An 18636-nucleotide genomic window follows, 5' to 3' on the forward strand; every position below is an offset into this window, starting at 1 on the left:
GAGAGTTTTAATACATGAGAAAATATAATTTAAAAGAATAATTCTCTAGCATAAGGCAGCTGGACAAAAGAAAACCAATTTAATACTAATACCGGATAGTCAACAAAAATTAAATATGAATGACAAGAAACAAACCAAAGGAGTTAAACTTTTTGGCAAAAATAAACACACCTGCCTAATTATTTTTTAAATATAAGTTCCAGAAGTTATGACTACCTTTCTAGGTAAGTATATACTGTATGTATATCTACTCTGACTTTCAATGAATTTTTTATAGGTAAAAGTAGATAATGCTAAAAAAACCACAGATGAATAGTAGCAAGTTTTGCAAAAGGCTAAATGGTTACTGGAAAGCTAGATACCCACTCATTTGTCTCCTGGAACAAAAGAGAGGAGATATTCTCCCATCTATGCTACTTACTTTCATGTGCAATATACAAATATGATACAACGGGTGATAGTCTAAGTGAGGTAAAGAGAAATTAAGTTACTAATAAGATCCCAAATAAACATAAAAATTTTAAAGATCTGATGAGTCAAAAAAAAATAGTCAAGGGAACAGATGGTCAGTGAGAACCAAGGTATTAACAGTACCACTGAGACACAGAGAAAGCCCTAGAAATTCCTGAAAATAAAACCAAATCTTATTCGTAATGAACTTTGCTCCCTCTGGTGGTCACAAGAGGTTTTACTAGGTGTGAGCAGAAATGAAGGTAAAGGAGAAAGAGAAATGAAATTGCAGGAACAGTCCAGGTTAACCTTCATCTATATGTCTGACAAATAAATGCTCAATTTTCAAAGAACACTTTTTAAAAAGAAAAAATTTAGAGTTAAGTGTTAATGGAGGTAGGTCTGCAAAATTACAGAAGCTGTTGTAAGTGGAAAGATACTTCTAGGGTATAGGACTGAATGAATGTACATGTGAGGCAAGGGATTTTTTTAAAGTTTAATTTTACACTCTTCCACGCTGCTTGAGTTTTTATTTCCATACACCAGTATTCCTTTCCTTAAAATATTACTTATTGGACAATGTGGAGAGATACCCGTTATCTTTTTACAAGTTTGCAATCAGAATATATTTCCCATCTCATTCAGAGTAAAAGCCATAAATAATTCTTACAACAGACTGTTATACCATGTGCCCAACGCTACCCTGTTTTCTGTATCTCTGCCCTTATTTCCATGTACATTGTCCTCCTTGCAGTTTCTAGTGCACACCAGGCATGATCCTGCCTTAGAGACTTGCACTGGACTTCCCTCTATATAGAATGTTTTTCCTCCTGTATGGCTCACCCTTTCACTTCCTTCAAATCTATGCTCAATGTCATCTTTCAGTGAGCCTTCCTTGACCATCTTATTTAAAATTATAACCCCACCTCCTGTATGTCCTATCCTTCGCCCTTGCTTTCTCTCCATGGTATTAATCACCTTCTAATACACTATGATATTTACTAATGCTCAATAATATTTACTTTTTTTTTTTTTAACTTATCCTCAGACTGTAAGCTCCCTAAGAGTGGGGATTGTTCTGCTGTTCTCATTACTGTATACCCAGCCCTTAGAGCTATAACTTGCACACAATAAATATACAATTAATGTGTGAAATAAATGATTGGCTACTATTAATAATATCTTAACAGATGTCAGTGGGGAAAAGCCTCATTTTATACTTGGTTCAAATAAAATACTTAGCTATTACAGATTAGATTAGGATAAATTTTAATTATACATGCAAAATACTTTATATTAGTCTTTTAATGAGTGAGATCTGGAGAGAGATTATTAACATCATTAATATGCTGCTTGTTTTTTCCTAATGTGTATGACCAAAATACCAAATAAACTCAAATTTAATCATTCTGCTGTTAGTATTTAAAAGCCTTTTTATAGGACTCAAAAGAAACAGTATCCATCACACTATGCACCTTGGAACAAAAATCTTTCCAAAAGAGCTACGGAAAATATTAGATATTATCTAGGAAGCATGAAAAAACATCTAATTCTCTAATTCGGAAAAATGTCTTTCTAGAACTTTTAATATTTATCAGGCTATAAAAACACATCTCTTTGTAGAGTTGAAAATGTAGTAAAATTATTACATGACTTACAGGTTAGCAGTCCTGCTTTACATGTCAGTGTTATTTATTCACAAGCAAGGCAGCCACTTCAGAATAGAGTTACTTCATGATTCAGGGTATTCACATTAAAAAGAATCTTAATCGCCTGAGTGACCAGTGAGTCAATTAAATAGCAATCAGAAAAAGCAAGGTGACTGGGATGCAATTTTCTCCCAACTTTACCAAAGTTTTTACAAAACTGCCTTGCATATTTGTCAAAACTCATCAAATTATATACTTAAGATTTGTGCATTTCACCGTATATAAATTTTACCTAATAACAAAACAAAACTCCTGTAAACAGAGAACTTCAGTTAATAAATTTGCTTTTCACAGTGGTGTAGGTTAGCAATTCTGAAACTACTTTCTATATATTCTAGACTTGAGCAAATGAGTAAATATATAGAGGATACTGGGAGCCAGGATTCTGTTAAAGAAAGGAGTTACAAATACGGAAAGAGGGAAGACTATAACGTACCCTGCAGTGTTGCAGTGTTGGGCGGTATCAATATGAACTCGTGGTTTTTAATACATAAATAGATATATATATAAATACCGATACAGGATATATAAAAGTTATATAAGTATATGCCTATACATGTGTGTCTCTGATGAATATCTATGTGTGTATCTTCATGTGCATGTACAATATGTATACATACACATATATGTATGTGTATATACATAGACAGAAGTATATGTGTGTGTATGTGTATCTATATATATATGTACTTTGAGTATATGTATTATTTAGGTCTGACTGCTGAAAAGGTCTAGAAGAAATAACACCCCAGTAGCAATAAGCATATCCAGCACCCAGACCTTAGTTTCCAAATACCATTCTCTACTAAAAGAAATCAGAAGGAAACAGCCAATTTCAAGGCCAGGGCAAGGAAAGCAACAGATGAGCCTGTATAGTGGGTTGAATTGTGTCCCCCAAAGGGATATGTTCAAGTCCTAATGCAAGGAACCTGTGAATGAGACCTTACTTAGAAATAAGGTCTTTGCAGATGTAAGTTCAAATGAAGTTATACTAGATTAGGTGGGCCAATAAATCCAATGACCGGTGTCTTTACAAAAGAAAGGAGAGGGAGGTTTGGATACAGAGACATAGGGAAGAAGGCCACATGAAGACAGAAACAGAGACTGGAAGTAGGCTGCCACAAACTAAGGAAGGCCTGGGGCCATCAGAAGCTGGAATAGGCAAGGAAAGATTCTTCCCTACAACCTTCAAAGGGAGCATGGCTCTGCTAACACCTTCTTTTAGACTTCTAGCCTGCAGAACTGTAAGAAAATAAATTTCTGTTGTTTTAAGCCACAAAGTACTAGTTTGTAATACATTGTCACAGCAGCCCTAGGAAATTAATACAGCTTTGAACATCTTGTGCCAGAAAGTAAGAAAATGCTCAAAGAAAGACGGGGAAATAGCGAAAGGACACAGAGGATCCCAGCAGCCAAATAAATAATGATTTTAATAGATTATATTCCATTGAGTAAAATATAAATCTATGTGTCTATACTCATAAATACATGAATGTTGGGAGAGGCAGTCCTCCATGGTCCCTGAGTGTCCCTACACATTTTTGTTCAGAATACCAGGCCCTGACCACTGTTAACCTGGCCATTTCTCAGGATTATATGTGCAACAAGCCACCCTCAAGGGTGAGGTAACATCTCTTCAACCCTTGACAGAGCAGGCTTGCTTCCATCTACTATATAAGCAGTGAATCCCCATAGCTCAGTGCTCCTTCCCTATGACACAACCCACAGCATATTGCAAGAATCCTACTAGGCCCACCTGCGTCATCCCTGTGGGACTTAGGGGACACAAGAAATCAATGCAAACCAAATGAAGCTCATGCAGTTTGCCATGCCATGAATAATAAAGTCCTTTGGCTCCAACTCAGGAGTTTTGTGCCTTCTGCCAGCACCTAAGAAACAGTTACAGGCTAATTTATTAGCTTGCAGGTAGGTTAAAATCTCAGACCATTCATTTCTTGACAATGAATAAACATTTTTTTTTAAATGGGGGGAAAAGGGAAAGCCCATCCTTACAGTGGAATGCTAAATAATAAATGTAGAAGAAATGATGGACTTAGAAAATCATTAACAAATGTTAAAACTAGTGGTGAAATCTAATTATGAAAAGGATATTTACATAGTCTCAAAGAGTCTAGCCACAGATCACTCATTAACTACAAAGGTAAAAAACAGAAACTTTACAGGAGGGAAATCTGGCAGACACTACCTTAACCAAGTGATCAAAATTAACATCACCACTACTGGGAAAAACAGATATCATGTATCGCCTAGCATAACTGCACTGAGAAGCATACAATTCTGTGGTATTCCCCCTAAAATTGTATAATATGAATCTAATTATAAGGAAACATCAGACAAACCCAAAAAGAAAGACATTCTATAAAACAACTGGTCTATATTCCTCAAAAATATCATGGGCAAGAAAGACAAAGAAAGGCTGAGAAACCGTTCCAAATTGAAGGAGACTAAAGAGACATGACAGTTAAATACAATACATGATCCTAGGTTAGATCATGGATCAGAATTTTAAGAAATAACTGTGAAGGACATTATTAAGATAAATAATAAATTTGAATAAGAACTGTAGATTTGACAATAATACTAAACCAATGTTAAAATTCCTGATTTTTATAATTATGGTATAGTTATAAAAGAGAAGGTCCTTGTTCTTAGGAAATACTTAAATATTTAATGGTAAAGGGACATGATGTCTCCAACTTATCTAAAATTGTTTTAGAAAAAACTTATTTGTACATATGTGCATGTTATATACATGTGTGTGTAAAGAGAGAGAATAAAGCAAACATAACAATTGCTGAATCTGGATAAAGGCCATTCAGAAGTTCCTTGTACTATCCTTGAACTTTTAAAAAATTATATCAAAATAAAAACTTACCCTCCTCCCCCAAAAAAACAAATAAAAAAGGCACAAGAATTGCTTTGATTATATTAGACACTGAACAAAACATTCTTGAGATAAAATGAAACATAACAAAACACACAGATAGTCAAAGGGTTGCATTTTAATGCATTGTTCATTTTAATACTTCAAGGTATCACACAGCTTTAACAAAAATAGGAACTACCTTTAGTTGAATTTTTTATGCACATACATACACATTATACACATATTTCAAGTGTCAGCTCTAGAAAAGATGGCAGAGTTGTTAAGAATGGGGATCTGCGGGCCGGCCCCGTGGTGCACTCGGGAGAGTGCAGCGCTGGGAGCGCAGCGATGCTCCCACTGCAGGTTTGGATCCTATATAGGAATGGCTGGTGCGCTCACTGGCTGAGCGCGGGGTGGGCGACACCCCACCAAGGGGTGCGATCCCCTTACCGGTCATGAAAAAGACAAGAAAAAAAAAAAAAAGAATGGGGATCTGGAGTCATATAAACACAGGATCAAATCCCAGTACCATCACTTGTTAGCTGGTTAATTTTAGGCACGTTACTAACCCTCTTGGTGCCTGAATTCCCTTATTTTTAAATGCAGAAAATAATGGTTTCTAATCCATAGGTTTTTGTAAAGATGTCAAAGGACAACACATGTAAAGAACTTCGCACATTCAGAATGAATTTTTTTTCATTTTTATTAGAAGCAAATATCAAAAGAAAATTATTCTTTAACCTAAAAGATAATGAATATCTAATCTCTCCTGAGATTGAGGTTATGATCTGTCTTTTACCAGTCTAAAAGCAAAAGGAAAAAAAAAAGCTATGGGACCAGTTCAGAGTGTTTAAACTAAAAATTAAAGTAAATGAAACATGAAATCCATCTTTACAACTAGATTCCAACATTAAAATACTTTTAGAGTAATGTATTAAAGAAGGTATTATATATTCTTTTAATTTATTATTTAATGTATTAGATAATTCATTAAAGAATGTAAAAATACTTTTGGTTCTGCTTGTTTATTCAGTAGGTGGGATTTAAATATTTTTCAAAAGTATCTTTAACACTTGTTTGAATTTCCGTAAGGAAGAACTACCTAACCATATGGAATCTGCAAGCACTTGTAAGAGTCATAGTTAATGGAATTTTACAGAGTAATTAAGGTATAGAAGGTAAGAAACCATAAATTCTGTCATTTATCAGAATTTATAAACTTAAATGCCTTCATAGGCCAGGCACCAGAAATAGCTAAGTATAAATAAATAGGGAATAATTGAGACTACAGTGACTGGACCTTTCTGAAAAGAACTCTACCTAAAGGCATTCACATACAAGTTTTGTTTTTTTTTTTTAAACATTGTGCCACATTTGTGCAGGCTGAGTTCAGCTCAGAAGGCACCTGTTTTGATCACTGACTTTCAAATTTTAAGCCCTTAGGACCTTTATAGTATATACTTGTATGCATACTTGGTGTTCTGTAAAAGATAATAATAAAATTGAGAATTTCTGAGAATGAATACTCATGCACATCAAAACCATTAGAAAATTTTTCAGTGACTTCCAAAAGGCAGTCATATTATTAGAGATATCCTAAGTTGGTTATCTCTCCCCATCTGCACTCTTAATTAAGACATATTTTATATGGCATAATACGTACTCTCTTAAGGTTCCTAACTTCTCTGAAATTTTAGGATTCCATGTTTGATGGGACAAAATTCCTTCATACTGGTTACAACTATGTACCTATGAAATAATTTATTACAAAAACATTGAAAATTGCTGAATTCATTTACCACTAAAATGCCTGGACTAAATATTTTGACTAGGAAAAAAATTTCAATTTGCATTTCTGAAATGAAACAATACAGTCTCTATCCCACTGAAATACCCATTAACCATGTTTTTAAAAATACTTTTAAATAAAATAGCCACCCAACCTTTATTAAATTCTTCCTAGATTTTCTCCAATAAGTATACTAGAAAAACAGGGTATATTTAAGTGAGTAATATCCAATGCCTCTAAGTCCAAAGTAATCTCTTGTTCCTTCGAATTCCCTAGCATTTGCATTACTATCTTTTTATATTAAATATATCATATTTTTGATATGTCTTATCTTCTCTATCATACTTTAAACCATATAATGGCATAAATCACGGCTTATTCATCTTTTATCCCTATCAACATGCATTTTTGTACTTGCACAGAAGGTGTGCAGAAAAAAAATTCAAGAGAAACTTTCCATTCCCAAAATAACAACGACAATCTCAAGTTAAACTCTTTCCAATTCTGAAATGAACTGAATTCGTTCATGATTGAAATTATTATGCTTTTAAAAATTCTCTGCAATTCAGAGAAGTTCTCAGCATCAATAGCCGGTTATGTTGCTATGTAAGCAACAATATTCTTTGATAAATACTGAGATAAGTTTGTAATCTTTTGAGAAAGTAAAACTTTAAGCATGTTACTTAAGCCTAAGCATACTTTTAAACATTTATTTGGGAGAAAGATAAGTTTTTGTAAAGTATTATTTACAATCATTAGGTCTTACCTGAGGATTCCAACCTGGATCTAATTTTTTAACTACTGCGATATATTCCTGCATTGCTTGGCTGGGGCTTAAGTCACCAAGTGCTTTCCATGCTTCCCTATAGTACAGAATATCCAAAATGACCTGTTATTAACTAGGCAAGTAGCACAAGCAGCTTATTTCTTTTTATTATTAAAATTTTTTCAAACACATTTCAAGGGTCTGGGGATATAGAAATGATAAGTTATGCACAGAGGAGGAGCTCTCTCTTTTTGTATTTACATTGGTCTACAGCAGTACAGACCTTGTAGACCCACCTAAGAAGCCTTTTTAGATGTCTTTTTCCTAATCGTCCTCCCCCATGAAATTTTAATAACACAGATATACTGCATATCTGTTCAATTTTAAAAGACCACAAACCACTGTAATCTAAGATTTTATCACTCCCCAAAGCCCAATTTTAACCCCTGTTGAGAATGTATGGTCTACAGACCAATAGAGATAGTTCCCATCCTATGAATTAACTGTGCTTACGGCAATTCAGTAGTATGGAAACTAATTATCACACAAAAAACAATATTCCCTGGGAAAATTCATCAAACTTCTTACTTAAGATGCAAGAAATCCACCTTCCCCTTTTGCTGTTATCTCGTCTATAAGCTTCTAGTAGCCGATCCTGAAGCCTTGGTCGGGGACTTCAAAAGTGAGGGGTGGTAAGGGCAGGAAAAAGAATACTAATGAGTAAGAAGGTAGGGGCTTCCTACAGTATAAATACCAAGAGTAACATTTTAGTTCTGAGCCCCTTTTGGGTCATCCCTTTCTTTTTTTCTGTAGGCTGCCAGGACAGGCATCCTTCTTGGTTTTTCCCGGCCAATTCTTTCTACTTCCAATCAGGGTTTCTGTATTTCCCTAATCCACTGTAAAACATAACTCAGTCCCAGTTTTTTTTACTACTTTTCTGCTCCTATGATGAATATACCATCTTTCTGAGGTTTTCTAAATTTATTTTTACTGAATATCTTGAGAATTAGTTGTACACATTGTAACACTTCACCCCTAAATATATTAGCTTATATCAAACTTAGAAAATGTATCATCAATACTATTATATAATATAGAGACCATATATTCAGATTTCCCTGATTATCCCAACAATGTCCTTTATGGCTTTCTTCTCCCAGACCAGGAGCAAATCAAGATTCACACATAGCATTGTTTCACATATCTCTAGCTTTTTTGTCTTCTATGATATTCACATTTTTAAGAGTCCAAACCAATTGTTTTATAAAATATCCTTCAATTTGGATTTGTCTGATTGTTTCCTCACCTACACAGTGTTCTTGCCAAAAATGATTAATCATGATCAGAATTAAGTTAACCATTTCAGCAAGAGCAACATATAGGTAACATGTCCTTTATAATGCATCACACTGGGGGCACATGATATTAGTTTGTGCCATCACCAATAATATTGATGACTTGGTAAAGGCAGTACCTGCCAGTTATCTCCTTTTATAATTAATAAATAAACTGTTGGTCAGTCTATGTAAATATTGTTCCCCAATAATTTTTCATCTGATGTGTTAGCATTCATTGATGATTCTTACCTGAATTAATTATTATTTCTGTGGCTGGAAAATCTGAACTTTTTTAATTGCTTTAAAAAATGCAGAAATAGGCATAGGGAAAAAATAACAATGAAGCTAAAAATTTCATAAATTAACCCAAAAAACTCACAATAAAAGTTACATCAGGTATTCTCTTGTACAATAATAAAATGTCAGTTAGAGAACTATTTATCATCAACAAAGAAAACTTGTGCCAGAATGTAAATCAAAGTGCTGCTTCTGTCACTAAAAATGTTCTATACAACAAAATTTCCTTACAGTTGGGAAACAAACATTTGGTAGTCAGGCAACTTGTCCAGGGGACCACATTTTGCATAGGACTGCTCTAGAATGTGAAGAATCCATCCTTTAGCACTTCCTCTCCCTACAACCATATTTCACCTTTTTTTTTTTAATCTCTATCCTCTATACTTCTCTTAATTCCAGGGCAGATGCTCCAAAATCTTCCATTCTGTAACTAAGATTCTCTATTGTATGAAATTTCTCTTTTTCTCCTTAGATAAAGTAAGAGAAAACAAGGTCTCATAAATGAAAAAAGGAAACCTCTCTGAATTATGAGTAAAAAATTTAGGAGAGTATAATTTTTTTATGTATTCAGAGAAGGAGTGGACTCAGCATCTGGTTTTGTTTATTTTTTTCCTTCTTCCCGAGAGGTTATTATAAGCACTTCTTCACTGTTGTGTGGATGGGGCAAGAAACAGAAGAGACAAGAACATAAAATTAGGGCAGGGGAAGAGAAGAGTAAAAAATGGGGATTTATACTGCTCGTCTCCTTTCCTATCCTCCTGGCCTTCTGAAGATCCCTCCAGAGGGGAGAAGTTGTGACCTATCAGGGGCTGTCTGGTTGGAAAGGAAAATCTCAAGCAGTAGTCTTATGGTTACTCTTATATATTCATACGTAAAAATTGAATGTCTGCTGTGAACTACTCATACACCAACATCATGGCTTAAGAATCCTTAAGGGGATTTAGCTAAAAGCAGGTTCTTTTAATCTCTCTCCCAATTGCCTGCACAGTCTACAGCAGAGAGATTAATATAAAAATAATTCTTTAATCTGCTCACTATTTTCAATCCTAAACTCTTAAACCATTTCCAAAAACCTCATTAAAGATTCCAAGAATTTCTTACCACTTTTGCTTTCCTTCAAAATCAAAGAAGCTTGGTTTAGGAGTATTGCAATTTCCAACTTTGACCTAAATGAGAAGGGAAAAAAATCAAGAACTTATTTTTCAAAGAAAGGTCTGAGAAACCTTTTCTTTTCATTATATATATTTAGTAACTATACATTAGAAAATATTTGCTTCTATATAGGATAACAAAATTTAACAATCTTTGCAAAAGAAAACAAACAAAACAGACTTTAAATACAGGCTGCTCTGGCTTACTGCATAAATGAACTGTTATTTAATACTGTAATACAGAAAAAAAATGGGTGATGAACAGTTGCTTTCCTAAGTTAGACTAATTATGTATGACATATTATTAATATAGATTATGTAATTTTTATCATTCGTAATATAATTTTTAACATGTAATTAACGAGCTTTAAAGTTTAATTTAAGCCCGTGGCTCACTCTGGAGAGTGCGGTGCTGATAAAGTTTAGTTTAGCAGAATTCATAATACTGTTTCTTCATATTGATTCTCATAATACTATTAGCATTTTATCTCTCCAAAATTCCAGAATAAATTGTACTATTTTAAAAGTACTCTATTATGAAACTCTTCAATATAAATTTAGATGCCAAAGCCATATAAAAAAAGTTCAGGGATTCTCAACAACTATATAAATTCTATCTATTCCACAATCATCTTCTCTGATTTGCAGTCAATATTTACTTTTCATCCTCAAATGACATGTGTAGTTCAAGTACAGAGTGATTATTTTCATTGTGAATAAGCATAAACGAAATTCACACAAGTACAGAATTAACTATAAAGCCCCTGATTCCCACTGCCAAAAGTGATCTCCCTTATGAACTCTTACGGCATTTACTCTATGTATCTCGTTTTTCACTTTTTCTACCTTGTGTGAAAAAGTTTTGTGTAAAGTCTCATCTATTAGAACAGAGCCTCTAAGAAACTGTTTTTAACTCACTCACAGCACCAATTTCCTTCTCAGAGACTTTCCCACTACCTGCTGTTACTCTTACATACTTGAATTTTGCCAAAATCAAACTGATGCCTTCACCTAACCAGATTAACCTACTCACTGTCTTAGGGATTTTTAGTTATGTGTTTTGCTCATGTTATTCCACTCACCTGAAATGCCTTCTCTTCCTTTAGCTTCCCTCCCTCAAAACGCTACATCTCCTTCCAGTCCCACTCAAAGTTCAGATTCTAAGAACCCTTTCAGTCTACAATGATCTCATACATCTCTTAATTCATAACAATTATCACTTCTTTCATTTGCTTAGCAATTAACCACATAGCCCTCTGGCTGTTATTAAAATGTATACCAATATAGGAGCAGCCCTAATATAATGGGATGGAAGGAAGAAAGGGTAAGAGAGAAGGAGCTGTTTTCCTTGAACAATCACCATCGACCAAATGCTTCACACAAATTACTCAAATGAGCTACACAATAATCCTGTGAGGTATACCATTAAAAATTCATTTTATAAATGAGGCTGAGAAGCTCGGCAGTGTTGTCTCAGTGTACACATTAGTAAATTCTGAATTAGTAGTCAGGATCTGAGTCCAGAACTGTTGACTCCAAAGTTCAATATTCCTTTACTACGCTATTCTGCCTTACGTGGTATCTAGTATCTGGGCTTCAGTTCTAGCATGTCTAAAATCACATGAACTACTGGATTGTTAGAAATATGAAATTAGATAAACTATACAAACTATGACATCATAAAAATAGCAGTCATTACTATTTTTGTTTTTTATCCAGATACCAGCCAGTGGCAGAAACAAATGCCAATACCTGTTCTCCATTTCTTCTATAGGAATAGAAGTCTCAGCTGGACACATGGCTATGCAGCTACACATTACATGAGGCCATGCAACTTCTGCCTGAGTTCTGGGGACTGATGTACGTGAAAGTGATTTTTAAAAAAAAAATCTTCCTTAAAAAGAAAAGGGGCTTGTCTTCTTTTCCTTTGCCCTGGCTAAAACATGCATGTGATGTTGGTGAGCCATCTCTGGCCATGATAGAGAAACTTGGGACTGCAGTTCTCAAAACTTTTTAATCTTATGATCACTTTACCCTCTTAGAAATTAAGGATCCCAGGCCCTGTGGCGCACTCAGGAGAGTGCAGCGCTTGGGTGCGCAGCGGCGCTCCTGCCGCGGGTTCAGATCCTATATAGGGATGGCCGGTGTGCTCACTGGCTGAGCACGGTGCAGGCGACACCAAGCCAAGGGGTTGCAATCCCCTTACCGGTCACAAAAAAAAAAAAAAGAAATTAAGGACCCCAAAGAGCTTTTATGTGGATTATATCTATCAATATGTGCCATATTAGAAATTAAAACTGAGACATTTAAAAAATATGTATTAATTTATTTAAAAATAATAAACACATTACATGTTAACATAAATAACAAAATTGTATTAAAAATAACTGAATATTCTTTTTTTTAATGTTCCTTTTTTTGGTGGCTGGGTGGTACGAAAAACAACTACATATTCTAAACAAAAAAAAATTTTGAGGAGAAAGGTGGCATTGTTTTACATTTCATGAATTTCTTCAATGTCTGGCTTAGTAGAAGGCAGTTGTATTCTTATATCTACTTCTGCATCCAATCTACTGTAATATGTTGCTTTGGTTGAAATATATGAAGAAAATTCAGCTTCACACAGATAGGTTGTTAGAAAAGACAGAAGTATTTTAGTAGGATTTTCAGATAATTCTGGATATTCTTCTTTAATACTATACCAAAACTCAACAAGTGGTAGTTTCTTTAAGGTTAGTTGCAATGAGGAATCTGAACTCATATCAATGAATTTTTCATACTGTTACACAGAAATTCTTTGGTCTGGCTTGCACTTTGAATCTTTTATCCACACATGATGGTGTAATATCACTCCCTGAAACATTTAGAAAATACAGTTCACTGAGTTATGTGGATTTTCCAAATGTTGACACATTTCATTATATAATAGTAAAAGTTCACATTCATTATTGTCACCACTTATCTCATCAAAAAAATTTTTTTAAGTACTGGGAAGCTGTCAAGCGTAGGGTGGCAGATACAGGTTTTCCAACTTCTAATCTTCACTTGAAGACTCAAATATTATTTGCAACAAATACTTTCAGTTGTTTTCCTTGAAGTAACTGGCTCACTTTGCTCATTTTCAAGAAATTATCTGCCAAATACTCAAATCTGAATAGCCACAGTTTGACTGTGAATTGTTCTGTTAAGTAAAAATGATGTTCCATGGAAAAAAGCAAATTAGTACAGTTTGCAACTCAGAAATTACACAAGTGCTTCTCCTCAAAATAGCTAACATAATTCAGTATACAGCAGAAGTGCTTTGTGTGTACTTCTCATTTCATCACATACAATATTAAAAAGACTTCTACTCAAGGGTTAATATTCAATAAAAATAAATAATTTTTCCTGCTTCATCAAAGACATTTTTAAGTGAAACTGGCAATTTTTATTCTTACTCTGAGTACAAGGTGGTAAAAAACTATGACTACTAATACAGTTTGCTGCTATTGCCTTGATTCATGCTATGGCATCAGCAGTTTTATCCACCATGACAGCACAGGAAAAAGGCAAATAGTGTCTCAGTATTATTATGAAAATAGTTCTGACCTTGTGGATCCCCTGAGAAAGTCTCAGGGACTCACAGGGGTCCATGAACCACAATTTGATAACTGCTTCCTTAGGGGATGGCTAAACTACGAAACAGAAAAAGCCTAGGCACCTGGCTGATTTCATGAAGCAGAGCCACACTACCAGCTCTAGAACACCTACCTCCAGATCGTTTTGTGAAATGAAAATAAAGGTTCAACAGCTGACCCTGTATTCTGATACAAAAGTGTTATAATTCCCCAAATCAAAAAGTTCTGGATTCAGAAAAGACTGGGAAAATAAAACTACAAGATTTTAGGACATCAGGAATAGCAGTTTCCAAATCATTAGGTAATGAAATATAAGCTATGAAGCAGAGGTATAAAATGTATACTTTAACAGAGCATCTAAACTCTGTTCTTTCTGATATATGTATGATATATCCAACACCCTTGAAACAGAGTATTACACCAAAGGTCCCAATAGTAGATGCCAGTGAACCAAGTGTGCCCAGGTTAAAGTAGGAGGACATGCTAAATATCCTCACTTGTGCTAGTGAAGGCTCCTTTAACAAAGCCAACAGGAATTTGAAATTTTCATTGCCCTACAGTTTTCACAGGTGTCAATTAGTTATCTTCTGTTGGGAGAGTATAGGCTAATGCACAGAGGGACCAAAAAATAGTTAATTGGTTTAATCTTTTTGAAACTTCGTTAAAAGATGATTTTGAAGCCATAGACTTACATAAGATTAAAAGAGCTATGAAACTAGGTAAGTTTAGAGCACTGCCTGAGAAAATAAGTTTCATATCTCAGCTTATTTTTATCATCTTCCTGCCAACAACCAAGTTTACCTCATTCAGCCTACAAAACAGGGTGCTATGCTGAGTACAAAATGTTATTATTTTATGAGAAATTTTGATCCGACATGTAGAAATTATACTGGACTCTCAACTTTATAATTCTATCAAAGATGCTATTTTTAACACTATCTCAGAATTCTTTTAAAAATAAAATATTGTGCCGACACCTGGGTGTCACCAGCTGGTGGCCATGGGCTTTAGCCCCAACCCCACCCCATATCCAGGCAAGCAACAGAGCCAGCCAACACCCGGGGGTTCCATGCCTGAGGCTGGGCCAGCCATGCTCCCACCTGCAACCAGATCTTAGAATGTACTTATTAACCATGTATGTTTCTTTGGGGTGTGTGACTTACCTGCTTATGTCCTTCACCAAATTTCTGCTTAGATTTTTCTAATTCATTTTTAAGAGTTCTTTTTGCAATAAGGATGTTAATCTTTGTGTGTTTTTTAAAAAAAAAGAAGAGTAGAATAATGTTTACCAGATGCTGGCAGGGGTGGGGGTGCAGGGGAGGATGGGGGATGAACTAAGGGGACAAAATTATGCAATCTACCCTAAGTGAATCATTGTGCAGTATATGCATTTATTGAAACAACACACTGTACTCCACAAAAATAAATATAAATAAAATTGAATTTAAAAAATAAAATATTTAGGATGGATGAAAACTGCAGCCCAGTGTCATATCTAAGCAAGCATAATCTTATCCTCTAATAATAAAGAATTTTATTTTCAGATACAGAATACAGTTGTTCCTTGGTATCCTTCAGGGATTGGTTCCAGGACCACCACTCCCCCTACCCCCACCAGTGGATACCAAAATCCACAGATGTTCAAGTACCTGAGATAAAATGATGTAGTATTTGCATATAACCAATGCACATCCTCCTGTACACTTTAAATCATCTCTAGATTACTTATAATATTGAATACAAAGTAAATGCTATACCGTAGTGTTTTTTTATTTGCATTATTTTTTATTGTTTGGGGGTTTTGTTCAAAAATGTTTTATCTGAGGTTGGTTGAACCCTAGGACATGATGAGCCGACTGTATATCTAAACACCATAATGTCAAGTTCTTGAAAGGATGAGGGACACTCCTCCTTCAGACTATCTGGATAAAGTCTGTATACCTGAAACAGAATGTTGCCAGCTGACAGGTGACTGTAAGTCACTGATGACTTGGAAATCAGGCATTTAATAATGATGACAGTAATATCAATAAATAAAAATATGTTCTAGAAAGAAAAAGGATGTTCTCTAGGGAATTTGTGGTAAATTATTCTTATACTGCCCAGAGAATAATCAGTCGGTCATGTTATAGGTCCTAGCACAATGCTCAGTAAATACTTGTTAAATAATCAAAAGTTTCATTCTAATGTTATTAGGATAGGATAAATGACCAAAGAGAAAATACATATCCAGAACTTTTGCAAGAAACCTAATTCCAAGGCCAATTCAGGAGCAATTTTCATTCGACACTATAATTTATGCCATTTGTACCTAAAGCTATATCTTTCAGGTCACATTAACTGATATTCATAATAATGATCATCAGTCTTCAAAAAGTTCATCTCTATTCAGCATATTCAATTTAAGAATACAGTGGGGACCCCCCACCCAACCATTAAAAAAAAATAGAGGGAAACATGTACTTATACAAAGAGGCAAAAAAAAAAAAAGGTTAAAAAATTTTTAATGAAGTAAAATAGGCTATTACCCAAAACTTCATTTCCTCCAGTGTTTCAAAGAGCCGGAGTTTTCCTGAACTGTTATTTAACTCTTTATATTGTCAGCGATTTTTCATGTGTTTAAATCTAGACTCCTAAAGTACTCCGTAAGCCTCTTATGGGCAAGTGTCAGAATGCTTTTGCTTCTTTGCACATAAGAGATGCTGAACACATATTTGTTGATTATGGTAAAGCAGGAGGCCGGCCAGTGGCTCACTCGGGTGAGTGTGGTTCTGATAACGCCAAGGCCACGGGTTCGGATCCCATATAGGGATGGCCAGTTAGCCCACTGGGTGAGCGTGGTGCTGACAACACCAAGTCAGGGGTTAGGATCCCCTTACTGGTCATCTTTTGAAAAAAAAAAAAAAAAAAAAAATCGGGTAAGTGTGGTTCTATGGTAAAGCAACTGTTTTTCCTTGTGGTACCTAACCAATGACTCGAGTGATAAATTAAACATGTCTTATTTGAACTACTCATACATTTCCATATTTTGAGGTAAACTTGAGAACCTTAGACAGTCAGGAGCTACAATCTAGTTCTGACCGATGTATCCTTATGACCTTAGGCAAGTTGCCTACTCTCTCTGGGCTTCAATTTCCTTTTCTGTAAAAGAAAGGGATTATTTTATCTGATGTTTACTGGCTCTAAAATTTTCATGATTGTACCTAACAGACAGAAACATAAGTCAAAGATATTTAGGGTTAAAAAAATCACAATAATAAAAGTAGTAATACTTTATATCGTATTTCATCACCTTAGTACAATCATATTATTCTCTTGGATCTCAAAATATTTTTATTAACATAACCATAATGACTTCCTTAAAGCCCTCTGGCAAGAGTAAATGAATGATGCATCTTATTTTATCATCCTCACTTTGCAAAAATTCTGAAGCTGGTAAACTGCAAGGTCACTAAGTCAGTCAGAGAAGACACGGAAAAAGTACCACTCAATGTCCAGCTAAATAAATATCACTCCTAGGATAGCAGACAGATCTCTTCCATGTCCGAAATGATGCTAATCCCCAGCACATGGTCAAAAGCCAAACCAAACACACATACACAAACTTCATTACACCTGGCCATTAACTAGGCCCGTTTGCTGTCAGTTTTTGGAGGAACGAGAAGGCCCCGTGTCTCTCTCCCGCATCCAGCCCTTCGCTGCTACTTTACCTGCTTGTACCTGGCATACAGGTACAAGAGCTGCTCCCTGCTGGCTACCTGTATCAGGCCTTGGAGGTGCGCGGCAGCCTTTTCAAACAGCTCTGTCAGGCTCCTGGACGCCTCGGTCTCGGGGCTCTGGGGGGATTCCACATCACTGGAGTCGTCCACTGAGCTCAGCTCTCCACCGCTGTCGCCTGTGGTGGCCCCCGCGGGCAGGAATGGTGAGGCCATGGTTCCTTGCTCGATCTGTCCCTGTGTCGGGTCTATCCTCAGAGCGCGTGTAAACGCCGGCTCGGCGGCCCGGCTGTCGGACCCAAGCTCACTCACCCCGCGCTCCCTCACGTAACTCTGCCTCCTTCCACTTCTACTCTCTGGGCATGCAGGGCAGGCTTTGCTCCCCTCGGCCGCTCTCCCCAGCTGACCCGATGTCCTCGGGCTTCCGCAGGGCCAACGGTGCGCCCGGGCCTGCACCGGGTCCCTTCAACGGCGCGGGGTTCTAGAGCAAGAGCAGCAGGGAGGGGCTAGAGAGACGTCTCAGCCGCGCGCCTAGCGACGGACCGGCAGGGGCGGGGCGGCGCAGCGCGAGCGAGGGACGGAGTGCGCGCCTGAGCGCGCGCCCGAGCACGCATCCGAGCACGCGTAATAACTTCGTATAGCATACATTATACGAAGTTATCGACCATCTCTCCTACAGGGGACTTGTGGGACCTTGCTGGAGGGACACTACTTGGAGAAACTGTCCTCCGTCGTTGGCGTGTCCGTTAATCGTTTCTTTGAAATTAGCAGTCACAAACTCCGGAACCCGATGTCGGGATAGGCATTGGGGGCGGGGGAAGGAGGGCGTCTACTTGGTAGTGCAGCGATATGAGCGGAGTCGCGGGAAACATGGAGCTGAGGCCGAAGGTTCCGTCTGCGCCAGCCAAACCCAGATT

At 36.3% G+C, this 18636-nt stretch overlaps 1 protein-coding gene across 3 annotated transcripts in view; it reads right to left on the minus strand.

The window, feature by feature from the left end:
- ACBD6 (acyl-CoA binding domain containing 6) overlaps window positions 1-18237 on the minus strand; it is a 195410-nt gene extending 177173 nt beyond the window's left edge. Inside the window, exons 1-3 of one of the 3 annotated variants that reach the window (XM_008572944.1) lie at window positions 17762-18237; window positions 10337-10401; window positions 7602-7698 (exon numbers count right to left, since the gene is read on the minus strand). In XM_008572944.1, the coding sequence (XP_008571166.1) occupies window positions 7602-7698; window positions 10337-10401; window positions 17762-17935 (336 nt within the window). In that variant the 5' untranslated portion in view covers window positions 17936-18237. Of the gene's footprint in view, window positions 1-7601; window positions 7699-10336; window positions 10402-17713 lie in introns of all 3 variants that reach the window. The other 2 variants (XM_008572943.1, XM_008572945.1) reach the window with 2 other exon arrangements.
- Window positions 18238-18636: the final 399 nt, after the last annotated feature.

The sequence above is a fragment of the Galeopterus variegatus genome, unplaced genomic scaffold (genome assembly GCF_000696425.1).
Source record: "Galeopterus variegatus unplaced genomic scaffold, G_variegatus-3.0.2 Scaffold850, whole genome shotgun sequence".
Taxonomy (NCBI): Eukaryota; Metazoa; Chordata; class Mammalia; order Dermoptera; family Cynocephalidae; genus Galeopterus; species Galeopterus variegatus.